General features: G+C 40.1%; 1 protein-coding gene across 9 annotated transcripts in view; it reads left to right on the top strand.

The window, feature by feature from the left end:
• Positions 1 to 12,571, top strand: part of ABLIM2 (actin binding LIM protein family member 2) — a 248,534-nt gene extending 235,963 nt beyond the window's left edge. For all 9 annotated transcript variants that reach the window (XM_075569883.1, XM_075569890.1, XM_075569935.1 and 6 more), the window contains one exon: positions 7,524 to 12,571. In XM_075569883.1, coding sequence (XP_075425998.1) covers positions 7,524 to 7,637 — 114 coding nt within the window. In that variant the 3' untranslated portion in view covers positions 7,638 to 12,571. The remainder of the gene's footprint in view (positions 1 to 7,523) is intronic.
• The last annotated feature ends 2,062 nt before the right edge of the window (positions 12,572 to 14,633 follow it).

The raw sequence follows: 14,633 nt of genomic DNA, 5'->3' as shown, positions 1-14,633 counted from the left end.
GTTTTGTAGGCTAATTTCTATATAGTTAATGTAGCATTATCCACATCAAACAGCAGATAGTAGGATAGTAAAAATCAGCTAACACATTTCAATTAATATGTTTTTAGTGTGCTGTCTACCCAAGGGTTTCATTAGTAATCAGAAGTAACATTACCCCTAATGATGACAACGCACTAATATGGTAATACATGTGCTACTCCATAGACATGTCCTAGCATGGCCCCTCATAATGTGCCTTCCAGCATGGAAGGTGTCTTATGGAGTAACTGCATAGTAAATATGGCTCTTTAGGGACCATTCACTTGAATAGGGCAGTAAGGTATCTTACAAGGTCCTTGACAAAGTTCCACAGGACGAAACGCGTTGGTGCGTTTGTGGCTTTCTTTTTCTGTGAGCAGAAGCTGATGAATTAAATACCTTAATTTTATTCTGGAGTTGCCATCCATTTTTTTGCTGTTGTGCTCCTTTGCTCCATTGCTGCTGTTCACCACTACAACTGCATTGACTTTAATATTGTGATATATTTTTATATGTGTATTAACATAGGGTTAACAACTATATGTTACCATTTAGGAAACTCATCCAATATCCATGATTTAATTGACTCCTACAGACATATATAGCAAGTCTTGAATATGTTATCAGCTGTCTGAGATACCTATCTGTCCAGGTTTAACATCTGTGTATCACCACTATTCCCATTCAAACATTATTGTAAGGGTATTATACCTAGTTAGGTAGATTTTATTTTGCTTTTAGGCATACCTACAAGACAAATTGCTCGTCCGTCTCTTCTCCATGGATTTTAAGTTTTCCTGCACTGTACATTTATTCACGTTTTTTGTTGATCTTGTTTATTAATAAAACTTTATTATTTTCATTTTTGACATATGGTGTGCTACCGATTGGCTTATTCATCACTCTTTATACATTAACAGAGCTTACTATATACTCAGCCATCGTGGGGATGTTCATATCCCTTTAGTTATATTTCCCCTTGTCTGTTGACTATTGAGTACATTCTACTAGTGACTTCTGTGACCTTCTGGTCACTATCCACGTGTCTATATTAATTCTAGATTTCCAATATACCATAAGTGGTGAATGCAGACACAAATCACAATTAGGGAGGAGAGGCTAATTAAAATAAGAAAAAATTCAGACATCCAGCAGGTTTTTAGCTAATTTGCTATCTGTCACATGTTGCATATGAAATATTACTTTAGTATTCTGTCGTCAAAACATAGGCCGTTCATATTGTGTGACACTGAGGTACATTTGTACTTGTACAAAGTTGGTATAATATACAGTATCTTAAAAATACCCTGATTTGTTTTCCTATGTCACTTGGTAAGGAAAGTTACTGGGCTAGAGTTATCCAACTCTGTTAAAACTGAGTTAGTATTATAGTCTGTGCAACTCAGCCATGTTGCAGGATCTTTGTTCTCACATTAAAGGCAGGAAGCATAAGAATCTTTTAGCAGGTTTATTCTTAAAGGCATAATAACAAAATCAACAATCAAATAAAATGCCTAGCTCCTCTCTGAGCACTAACTACACAGTGCACATTTTGCCCCTAACTATCCCAGGTGACCGGTTAAACAAAACTCAGGGATAGCTGATTCACAGGCAGTGCAACAAAAGCAGGCTAAATTGTCCGTACTTTAGGCTCCTGAGGTAAGTCCATCTCCTATGCCAGGTACATCCTGTGGGCAGCTTGACTTCCTTCTGGCTCACCTCGTTCACGGCAGCGGATTTCTACAGCTCCCAGGTATACCCATCTGGGCAGTCCCCACAGCCTTTTCACCTGTCTCTACAGGTTCTGGAACAGGTAGACAGGGACCTACTTCCTGCCTTTTAAAGCCCTGCTCTGGAATTGTCCACATTCTAGCACAGCATACATATTGATATATTTAAGCCACTACAACCACATCATCTCAGCATATTACTACTGAGACTAGTACACCTGGACATTCATGAGCATCAACATTAGCAGCTTACAGAGTTCTTCACACCAGAGGAGGTAGAACAAGCAGCATGGGATGTGATGACCCCACACCTTGTAAGAGGGGCAAACATTAAGAAGATTTATTTTATTATCGCTAATGCTTTCATTTATGTATTAAGAAAACAAAATGTTTAACAAGCGTACAAAGATATTATAAAGAACATTTATGAGAATGTCACATCAACTATTAGATTACATGAAGATACAAGCAAGATAAGGATCAGCAAGGGAGTGTGGCAGGGAGACACTATGTCACCAAAACTTTTCACTGCAATGCTTGAAATGTTCAAGACATTAGATTGGGAAGAAAGGGAATCAAAATCAACAGTGAATATTTGAGTCATCTATGATTTGCAGAAAACATTGTTATTTTTACTGCAAGACCAGAAGGCTTCAAGCTACATTTGGAGAACTCACCGAAGCAAATAAGAATGTGGGCCTCTGTATGCTTCTCAGCTAGACCAAAGTTAATGTATGTTCAAAAACGTGTCAAGTCTGCAAAGAATGAAATAAATGGAATAGAACTAGAAGTCGAAAACTGTCTACCTTGGCCAGCAAATAACAATGGATGGGAATCTTTTGAACGAAATCAATAGGAGAATGAAGATCGAAAGTAGTGCTTTTGGAAGAAACAAGACTATTTCTAGGAAGCCTTCCACTGGGCCTCAAGAAGAAAGTTTTTGCCCAGTGTATTCTGCCAGTGCTCACGTATGGATGTGAAACTTGGACCCTAAATGCGAAGATAATTCAGAAGCTTCAGACAACGCAAAGAAGTATGGAGAGATGTATACATACCCCGCATTAACGTACGCAATGGGACCGGAGCATGTATGTAAAGCGAAAATGTACTTAAAGTGAAGCACTACCTTTTTTCCACTAATCGATGCATGTACTGTACTGCAATCATCATATACGTGCATAACTGATGTAAATAACGCATTTGTAACAGGCTCTATAGTCTCCCTGCTTGCGCAGAGCTTCGGTACAGCATACTATGATGTTGTGAATACGTAGGAATACTCATGATAATGTTTAAATGGTTGCAAAATGCTGCAGATCAATACATGTAGGGATATGTCAAATTATGCGTAATCCTACTTTAAGCATTGCCAACAGATGACTATTGAAATGAGGCCAAAATAGGGCTGTTTTGTTACAAAGTGATTTAAGTTTGCTACATAAGACTTAATGCTTTGTATAAATGGGGCTTCAGTCTGCTATTTATATAAGGAAGTTTGTTAGAATGCTCAAATACCCAGCCGTAAAATAATCAATCAATCCCAAAACACAGGTAGGTGTATAGCATGAATGTGAGTTAGTCCATAAAGCAGAATAAAGCCATGAATCCCTGAAAACCGAAAGTGTGTGAGAGACTCACCACAATCAATTTCATTGGGGGCAATACTATAGCATAAAGGCAAATAAACTCACGGACACCTCCTTGTTTGGATGACGTGCTGCTGCTGGTAAATCCAAGGTAGATGCGAGAAAGATAGAGCACCATCAAAGACTGGAGTCAGGAGGGGATCCAAATAAACAAAAATCTTTATTGGAGTAAACACCTCCTACGCGTTTCGAACAATAGTTCTTTATCAAGGAGATTGATAAAGAACTATTGTTCGAAATGCGTAGGAGGTGTTTTCCTGTGCTTTTTTACTCCAATAAAGATTTTTGTTTATTTGGATCCCCTCCGGACTCCAGTCTTTGATGGTTCTCTACTTTTCTCACATCTACCCTGCTATTTATATAATTTCATCCTCAAACATGTTACCATTTAATCATGTGCTTAAAAAAAATGGAGATCATGGTCACTGGACTAAATTGATCCTTCTATTTGTAGTTGCAGTTCTGTTGTGAAGCTGGAAAGGTGTATGTGGCTAGAAGGAGAATTGGAGTAGTACAGGCAGATGCATGGCTGCAGGAAACTAGGAGAATGGGAGTAGTACAGGCAGATGCATGACTGCTGGAAACAAGGAGAATGGGAGTAGTACAGGCAGATGCATGACTGCTGGAAACAAGGAGAATGGGAGTAGTACAGGCAGATGCATGGCTGCAGGAAACAAGGAGAATAAGGGTAGTACAGGCAGATGCATGGATGCAGGAAACAAGGAGAATAGGAGTAGTACAGGCAGATGCATGGCTGCAGGAAACACGGAGAATGGGAGTAGTACAGGCAGATGCATGGCTGCAGGAAACACGGAGAATGGGAGTAGTACAGGCAGATGTATGACTGCAGTAAACAAGGAGAATGGGAGTAGTACAGGCAGATGCATGGCTGCAGGAAACAAGGCGAATAGGAGTAGTACAAGCAGATGCATGGCTGCAGGAAACAAGGCGAATAGGAGTAGTACAAGCAGATGCATGGCTGCAGGAAACAAGGAGAATGGGAGTACAGGCAGATGCATGGCTGCAGGAAACAAGGAGAATAAGAGTCGTACAGGCAAATGCATGGCTGCAGGAAACAAGGAGAATAGGAGTACAGGCAGATGCATGGCTGCAGGAAACAAGGAGAATGGGAGTAGTACAGGCAGATGCGTGGCTGCAGGAAATAAGGCGAATAGGAGTAGTACAGGCAGATGCATGGCTGCAGGAAACAAGGAGAATGGGAGTAGTACAGGCAGATGCATGACTGCTGGAAACAAGGAGAATGGGAGTAGTACAGGCAGATGCGTGGCTGCTGGAAACAAGGAGAATGGGAGTAGTACAAGCAGATGCATGGCTGCAGGAAACAAGGAGAATAAGGGTAGTACAGGCAGATGCATGACTGCAGGAAACAAGGAGAATGGGAGTAGTACAGGCAGATGCATGGCTGCAGGAAACAAGGAGAATAGGACTACAGGCAGATGCATGGCTGCAGGAAATAAGGAGAATGTCACTATAAACGCAGGGGTAGGACCCAATGCCTGAATATTTACAGGTGTCATTGAGCCTCTCCTTCCCCCAATCCCAGCCAAGCAGAAAATAATCAACCACTGCATTTTCCCAAATACAGATGTGGAAGGCATTATTACTCCTATGAACGCTGTATAATGGGAGTAATAATGTCCGCAACATCTGTATGCAGATAAACACCAATTCCAAAAAACAAAGTCACCATAATTGGTAGTTTACCTTAGCATCAGAGGCTTCCATGAATCTAAGTACATACAATGTACGTCTCCATCCGGATATTCTAAACTGGTCCGTTAAATAAATCTAGCAAATGCACTCCACATTCAGCAGCATTGTTTCCACTGCTACAATTGTGCAAAAATTAGTTCATATCAAATAAAAGTCACAATTATACTTCTGCCCATTTCAAGTACTCAAATACCACAACACTCAGCAGTTTGAGAAAGCGGTTTGGAAAGAGCTGACCATTTTCTTTCCTTCACCTTCCTAAATTCCTTAGATATAATCCATCTACTCCCACTAACATGCTCTATTTCAGCTTCAGGCTCCTTTGGTTTCTCTCCTCTGGTAATAGTGTAGATTCCCTATCTAATTACATTATATTGCTATTGTCATTTATGTATTTGGCACTGTAACAATGTGGATTCAGGGTGTGCTGTAGACGCTGACGCTACGCAGGCAGAGGCTGAAAATCAGCAACCCTTCCGAGCAGCCTGTATTGCAGCACAAACATATTTACAGAACTAATAATAAGAATGCAGTTAGTGCTACCTGGCATGTCCCCGCCTCAATACTCTGTCTGAGCCTTACTCTGTGGCTTTCAAGCCTCTCTAGATATAGAACCAGCCCAGCAGAGTTTCCCCATGCATTCAACCCTTCAGTTGTGAGCCCCTGTTATGTTCTTGTCAGCCTTTTATTAGACAGAGAGGCTGATTAGATTGGGCTGCAGTGCACCTGAGTGTGCTGTGCTAGCAGCCCACCACCACACTTATTGCCCCCCGTCACTGCCATAGGCACCATCATATTCCACAGTACTGTACAGTACAATGAGGAAAGGACAAAACATACAATACATACAACAGGTAATGTGGTCCCAGCTGTGAGGAGTTTATAGCATATAATCCCTGCTGTTTATCTCTTATCCCTAATGTACTCATCATCCACATGCTAAGGGCTTTGTCAGGAATCTGTTTTATCAAAAGGTTGATATGTTTCTAGCCTCTATTTGGGAAATATTTACAGAAGATAGAAAACTGCAGTATGAACAGGATTATTTTTACCTTGCCATGATCAGAGAAGTCAGACAGGGTGAATATGGTGTGACCCGGCTATTGCCAGCGCCTTATACTCTTTAATTCAAATTCACCATCATTCACTGGTAAACATACCGTAACGTAGGGGCACGCAAACTTTTTTTTGCTGCGCCCCCCTGTGCCTGCTCTCTTCCTTGGTGCGCCCTGCGTCGTTTTCTCGCACCGCGGGGTCGTGAGATGTCACATTACCCCATGGTGTCATTTGACGCCGCGTTGCCATGGTAACACGTCCTGGAGCCGGCTGAACCTCGGTAAGTAGAGGTTGCAGAGGCCTCGCACGGTCCCCCAGCATTTAATTTAAATGCCTGGGGGGAGAGCGCGGGACCTCAGCAACCGCCCGCACCCCCGAAAAAAATCTGATTCCCCCCAGTTTGCGCACCGCTGCCGTAATGCACATACTAAAACAATTGTTCACATGGCATTGATGTTCAGAAATTGTATGCCTGTGCTTTTTTTAAGTGAAACGTCTTTGCTGGCACATACAGAGTTTTGATGGGAAAATTCTCTTGCGTTGTATGGAAACACCGTGATAGAAGTGTCGTCGCGGTACGTTTGGTCGCGCACACGCGCATCACACAGAGGTTGTAGGCAGCGCATGCGCAGAGAAGGTTGTTAACCATGCCAAGCATCCCACGCAGAAGAACATATTGATTTTCCTATCTGCATGTGCAGTAACGGCATGGCCAGCGCCACGCGGCTGCGCAGACCTGCTTGGCGACGCGTACGTGTGCAGGCCCGCCTGGCGATGTGCGCATGCGCAGGACCCCGGAAGTAGGCTGCACCATCAATGATCAGCCGTCTGGACACCTTCTTATGCCTGGCCAACACCGAAATCTCAGCTGCACAGGTGGGCCCCCTCCCTTCTCAGCAGTAAGGTCACCAGCACATCCTTCCCAATGAATACAGTCAGTCACCCACCCAGTCACCTACCCAGTCACCCACCCAGTCGCCCTCCCAGTCAACCAACCAGTTGGAGTTTATCTTTTACTACATAGGTAAACTTTTAAAATTGTACAAACAAAATTTGGGGAGAAAAAAAAAAAGGCACATTTTCCCCGATTCACCAACTTGAATGAAAAGTTAGCAATATAGACAATATAAATACTTAATAACTTTACATCTAACAGTTGTGGAACTACTGTACTGTAAGTACTACTGATTGTGTGTCGAATTACAGTATTATTGCTGCTTTGGTTTTATCTCAAGTGTGTGATCATTGAAAGGGATAATCTTATAAATATTTGTTGCGTATGCCGGTATAGCCATCTAGATCACTTACATTGTGTGTTTTTTCTCCTTTTGTATTACAGAGACACTTGTCTGCGGAGGAATTTCAGCATGTCTTTGAGATGACTATAGAGGAATTTGATCGCCTGGCACTCTGGAAAAGAAATGACCTCAAGAAAAAGGCCCTGCTTTTCTAACCCCTCATAGGCATATTACATGTTTATTCCTGTCCAAGCTGTCATCTGTACTTGTTGTTATTTCATTATAACCCTTATTGTTTTAGAAGAGGAAAGAGAAGATCAAATAATGCCACATCTGCATAGCCAGCCAGTTCTTACAGTAACTGCTGGTCAAAGCCAGGGTCCTTCACATTTTGCTTTTCTTGCAGTAATTGTTGCATTAACCCAGAAATAAAATAGTATAAACAACTGTAAATCTGTACCATGTATTGCTGTTAAATTCCCTAACATTAAAGGGAGCGTACACGACATTGATCTAATCAGAGTGATTCAGATACTGTATATCAGGGGTGCGCAAGATTTCTTGGGAGGGGTGCAGGGCTTAGGGGGGCCCCGCGCTCTTCCCCAAAGCATTTAAATTAAATGCCGGGGGACAGTGCGAGGCCTCTTTAAGTTCCCTTACCTGGTCTCTGACGGCTTCGGGCAACGCTGCGCCATTGCAACGCAGCGTCAAATGACGCCACAGGGGTCATGTGATGACACCACATGTCTCTGCTGAGTCATTTGACACCAGAGAGAAAGGCAAGTAGGGGGCAAGAGCAGGGGGGGGGGGGGCCCAGGGGAAGAAGTTTGCGCACCCCTGCTGTATATGAAGAAGGCCAAAGAATAGCATGTAAGCCATTTGTGCAATCATTCTTGTGTGGTTCATTTTAAGGCGTGGAAGCTAAACTAACAAGAACACAAAGCACTTTAATGTATTTGTTGTATTCTGAAACAAGCTAATGTTCACTTAGCCTATTCAATGCATTAACATACTGTATGATCTAATGGCAATTAGTTACAGCAGATTGAAATACAAATGTTTGTTGGTAGTTTAGTGCAGGAGTGGCCAACTCCATTCTCTAAGGACCACCAACAGGTCAGGTTTTAAGGATATCCCTGCTTCAGCACAGGTGGCTCAACCTCGTGCTGAAACAGGGATATCGTTAAAACATGACCCTTGATGATTGGAGTTGGCCACCCCTGGTCTAGTGTATTATAGTGTGGTCATTTAAAGTCGCAGTCCCAGATACCTGAGAAAAACCACATTGCAAATGTAAATATTGACATCTGACATTTATAGCGGCCATTATCTTTCGTGGTTAACTTTGGTTTGTTTTTTTTATGCTGTAGCACTGGTTTTGTTTCTGTGTTATTCCTAAAGGGGATTTCTCCTTTAAAGATCACAGAATTAGACATTTATTGACTAGAAAATGGCCTGAACTACAACACATGTTGGCACCTGTTTTAATGAACCCAATGTCTGTATTTAAAATAACCATATTGCTTCCCTATACACTATGATAAACATGCGGAAAATGGGTGCAATGTTGGAATGAAGCAGCATGGCTTCAGAAAAATGATATATTTATTTGACTGAAATATTACATTCAGGGTTAATTGTTCCTAAGTTCCATTTGCCATTCTAACACATTTCATTGTTTATTTCATTGTCTCCATCTACACCAAATAAGAGAGAGTTCTAGATAATAGGAAGAAGTCAATGTTTATTTTTATTTTCTCGTGGTGGTTTTGGGTCCAGTGAAGTTTGATAAACCAGTACGAGAAGGTCAATTTATATATAACATAAGCACTTATCAAGGAATATAAACAATACTACATGTATTCACTTTCCAAGTGAGAGATGTATAGCCTACGTCTAGCAAAACTGTGCTACAATTCAGACTTTGTTCACAAAAAAAAATAATTGATATTATATTTTTTCTATAGAATATAGTACATTTGTCAGCCATACAGTAATATCTATATTGGAAAGCTTGCTCCAGATGCACCTAATCAACAATACCATGAAGAAAAATGGCAAATAATGTCCTGTATTGTGTATTTACAAGTAGCGGGGGGAAATGGGAGGAATCTTATTCTGTGGTGTAGTGTAGTACACACTTTGAACATTTGCCACACACTTGCTTTCCCGTAATCTTCCCACACATATGCCCTGCGTCAGTCGAGCACATTCGTGAATGGTGCTTGCAAATTTTTGGTGTCCGTGAAAGATTCCGTGTTGTGACAGCCAAGAATATTTTCATCTAAATTAGTGGGCTTTGTACTGTATCAAGCGACAAATATTTGTGCATTGGCGTGATGCAAGAATTTTCTCTAGTGGCAATGTACTCTGGTGCTAAATGTAGGAAAGTTGCTACATGCAGAGGGTCACACCACCTCAAAACTGAATAGTTTAAACCATTGTAGACATGGCCCATTATGTCATGTTGCTTGTTTAACCCGTACAGTGCGGTATTTCCTCCTATGGACTGTTCCCAAATCGCATGCAGGTGCCTAACAGGTAAAATAGGGGCAAAACACATTAATTCAGTGATCCATTGAGTTGCTATTATACTATTATTTAGCATCTTAATACATATGTGTATTTATACCTGTTATTCTGAAACCCCAAAGATTTAACAATGTAAGTTAATGAGTAATTGAGCTTAGTTGGAAAGGTAATAAATGGAATATAGAAAGTTGTGCAGAGATTCATAGAAGAGCGTTTTGCTTTAATCAGGGACATTCACTATTTACTGCTTCGATGCTGGGGATGTACTGTGTAAGGTTACAGCTCAGTGTGTTGTATTATCCTCTATCACTGAAGGTGCTAAAGGAAAATAAACACGCAGATTAATAGTGGTATAAATATTAGTGGGCTAACCTCAGGGATTGATAGAGTTTGGTGATTTCCTGCATAATAGTGGCAAGCTGAATCACAGCTGGGGCTGGCCAATCGGGTTTCTAAGAAAGTGCTGAGAAGGAAAGAGAAAGTGTATTGTTAAAAGTTGTAGAATGAACAATAAAAGGGCAGTCCTACCTAGCGGGCAAAAAATCAACACTTTAAAAAAACAAGGGTTTTAATTAATGTAATTGGCTTCCTTAGGAAGATTTAATCCTCCCCAGTGTAACAGTGTCACCTTTGTTTCTTTTGTACAAATGGACATGTTTCTATTTTCTTCGGTACTGTTAGATTATTATTTTATCTGGTAATTGTTGTACTTCCCCATTATCGCAAAACTAATTATGCTGCCATCATTAGCCACACAAAAAAAAAAACAATAGGAAAAGTCTGGAACAACAGTTTACCTGTGTATACAACCATTTGCAGACAGTCTTATCACAAAAGAGATTAGGTAAAGTTTGTAAAAACACTCCTAGGAATTTGGTTACTATGGAGACATTAAAGTTTAGAAACATTGAAAAATACTAATATTTGTGTAATTTGTTTGAAAATGTCAATCGCCTATATTTAACTTATTGAACATGTCGCTGCTATCGATTCACTCTGGTCCTTGGGGGGAGCGGACACTTTCAATGGGTTTTGCAGATTGTAAACTCACATTTAAAAACCAATGAACGATGCATTGCTGGACTTTCAATCTGCTTTCTCCATACCGTATGGTCCTTCAATGCGTTGCTGGCCCATCTGGCAGCTAACAGGTTAAACCTTTCGGCTACAAGATGGCAATGATAGTAAAAATAGGACTTACAACATGAAAAGTGATAAACAAACTTTTGTTCGGGTGTGTGTATTTGTCATATCGCTGCTTTAAACGGAATTTAATTGTATTTTTCCATGGCTTATGTGACTACATTTTATGCTGCTATAAGTATTATGAATGTTCTGTAAACCTCATTATTCATGTGGATAATAAATGGTTGTGCATTATTTTTTCTCTGTTTTGGTACAGCGACAACTGTGTTTTAAGACACAGTAAGACTTGTGTATAGGACCTGCATGTGTCTACACAGAATCTGTATGCAGTATTCTTATACCAAATATTATCTTAGAATTCTTCCACTAATCAGCAAGTAACATTTTATTGGTTGGATGTGTATACACACAGTATACTAAATAATCAATAAAATTAAAACAAATAATTTGCAGCTTCACTGAATAATCAATGAAGAAGATTTTTAAAATGAGTTATTTCATTTTTGCTTGTGTTAAAAGTGATCTATTAAAACATCTGTAGTGATTTGAATTTGTACTCCTAAAAATGCCTGTTATCATAGTACATAAAGTAATAGGCTGCCCTTAAAAGGTTACATAAAATGATATGACTAAACTGCCTGTGCTTAATATTGCGAACAAACACTTATTTATCTGCTAGAGATTCAATATTTACTCATGTATGCTGCAGAAAGTTGAGTTCTACTCCTGGCTTCACAGTCTGTGCAAGCCATTAATGTTACAAGTTTGTATGAGTCACATCGAGACTCTTGCTAGTGGCTGCTACAGCTATAACTATAACAGAGCACTAACTCCATGTGGGAAAATGAGAGGCACAGGATTATTCAATCAATAGTGTTACAGTATTACTTTTATGGAGACATAATATACATTATGTAAGAAGTTGGTTAATGTCATATTTCATGAGTATATTATACTTCACCTATTCTCCCCTCAGTTCAGAGATAGTGAGCATATATTATATATGTTTTTAACTTTGGATGGAGAACAGATACAAGTAATCATAGGAACATTCAATTCATGTCCAGTATCTAACTATCTTCTCCTCAGCATAACATTTTGTTTATCTATTTGTAATACAGACACGTTAATATATGTTCTCTTGTATATTTGACTGAATGTATACAGATGCTTCATCATTTTATTTTGTAATTATACATTCGATACAAAATAACTCATTGTGTTGTTTGTGCAAACAATAGTGTACATCACTCAATGCATTCAATATATCACCAACACTTCCCAAACTATATTACAATATACCACAATAGGTTTTCTATGGATACAAGTTATTCTGCTTTGTGTTTTTCAACTGTGTACAGGGCAATTGAAAAAGAAAGTTCTGCAGTATGATACTTTGTTCTGTGTCTCATCATTTCTTTTCAGTGCAGATAATGACCATGTGCTAAAATAATAAAGATATTTCACTCAGTGCTTGGTGCCTATTAGTGTTTTGTTATCATGCTAATGCTATCTTTCCGTATAAAATAGCCGGCAGACTATGTTGCATTGAATTGTACTTCTGTATTTATTGGACTGAATCTGGTACAGGATAATGTTTCACATATAAAATTGGAAATATGGGTGTCTTTTGATTCAATCAACTAACAAGTAGATACAAATAATTAACAAGACAGTAAAGAATAGTGAAACATATAGGTTATCATGTTGAATGCTGACCCTTACTCAATACACCAGTGGTGCGCAACCTGGGGGGCGCGTCCCCCAGGGGGACGGGAGATTTGTCTCGGGGGGCGCGGGCCCGCGCTCTTCCCCAAGGCATTTAAATGAAATGCCGGGGAACTGCACAATGCCTCTGCAACCTCTACTTATCGAGGTTCAGCCGGCTTCTGGATGCGTGACCATGGCAACGCGGCATCAAATGATGCCGTGTGGTCATGTGTCACGGTTGCTATGGTAACATGGCATCAAATGATGCTGCAGGTCACGTGATGCCACACGAGGTAAAGAGGGGGGCAACTGGCAGAGCAGGCAGGGGGGTATGGGGGCACAGCATAAAAAAATTTATTATGAGAATATATTTGTGGGTAACAGAAAAAAAAATGGGGGATGTGGGTAAAAAGAAAGGGGATATGGTACATATCAAATACAGCATATACAAAAAAAAAAAAGCTAATCTGGTACTCACATTGACTATAAGCTTGTATACAATGGATGACTATGAAAGACCAAGGTGTCCTATCCTACACTTTAAGCATAGGACCAACAACGTTGACACGTTGCTTGCCAAATTTGATCATTGACCATTGAAAAACTCAGAGCTGGCTTTTTCTATGTTGCCGCAATGGCACATTTGGTAGCTGAGAATATATGTTCCAAAAGCTTGTTCTCTTTGTTGGGGATTTTCCGGATTGGTTTATTTAGAAGAGTCACCCCCTGGGTTTGCTGTGAAAGCAAGGCCTAACAGTCTATTGACTAGGTCAAATAATTGTTTCCAGAGCTAATCAATTGATGGACAATTCCACCAAGTATGTAGAAGGGTGTCCACGTTGCCACATCCTCTTAACAGTGGTGACAACTAGCCACAAATTTTGCTTCAAAAGTTTTTCAGTGGTCAAATATCAATGATACAATAACATGTAACACTTTTTCTGAATGATCGTATTATTGGAGACTGAAGTAGTGGACTCCCAGATGAGATCCCATGTCTGGGAATTAAGTATATATTTTATATTGTGCCCACAGTATACTCAGTGCTTTACAAAGACAATACAGTACACAGAATTATAATACAATAAGCGCAACAAAGTCAGACAATAGGAAAGGGAATCCCTGCCTCAGAGAGTTTACAATCTAAGTGCAGCATCTTACCTACATCTGATTCCCATTGTTTAATATGGTGTGTCTTTATTTAGGCTCACAAATCAAATCCAGATAAAGAATTGATATTAAACTTTCCACATTGGTGTAGATTCTACATATCATCTCCAAGTAAGTATTGGTACTTGGGATAACAGTTGGAAATGTCTTATGAATAAAATATCTACAATGTGTAAAATGTGGAGTTCGGGATCTTTAATCGGGCGAGCTAGCCAGGGGGGCAGGGAGACAATTGCCCCCCCCCCCGGGCCAGTCCTATTTGCTGAAAAGCGGGCTGCTCTCTACTTTGCAGTAACTGTGGCCGACAAAAGACAGAAAATCCCAAAGCTACATCCAATATGTCAAAAATACACAGTGAAATACCTATACTCTTGAAAAAGGGTCATTTAGTTAAACCCTTTGGCCAAAGCATTATAAGCCTGCAACCCACATCAAGGCAGGACCAATTTTGCAGGTCCTAACACTACCTGATTAAAATTTGTCCAAAGATAAAAGGGACAAAGGCGCTCAAACACTGGATCCTTTCAATATAATAGTATGGATAATATACAGATAAACAGGATGGGACAGGGGGATATTCTGATTGATGCTTGTAGTAAAGTCCCCAAACTGACCAATATTCCCTGAAGGGCAAGACAAGGGCTGTGAAACCC

The sequence above is a fragment of the Ascaphus truei genome, chromosome 1 (genome assembly GCF_040206685.1).
Source record: "Ascaphus truei isolate aAscTru1 chromosome 1, aAscTru1.hap1, whole genome shotgun sequence".
In the NCBI taxonomy this organism is placed as follows: Eukaryota; Metazoa; Chordata; class Amphibia; order Anura; family Ascaphidae; genus Ascaphus; species Ascaphus truei.
Note: the sequence above shows the minus strand (reverse complement) of the source record. Positions and strands in the feature narration are given on the sequence as shown.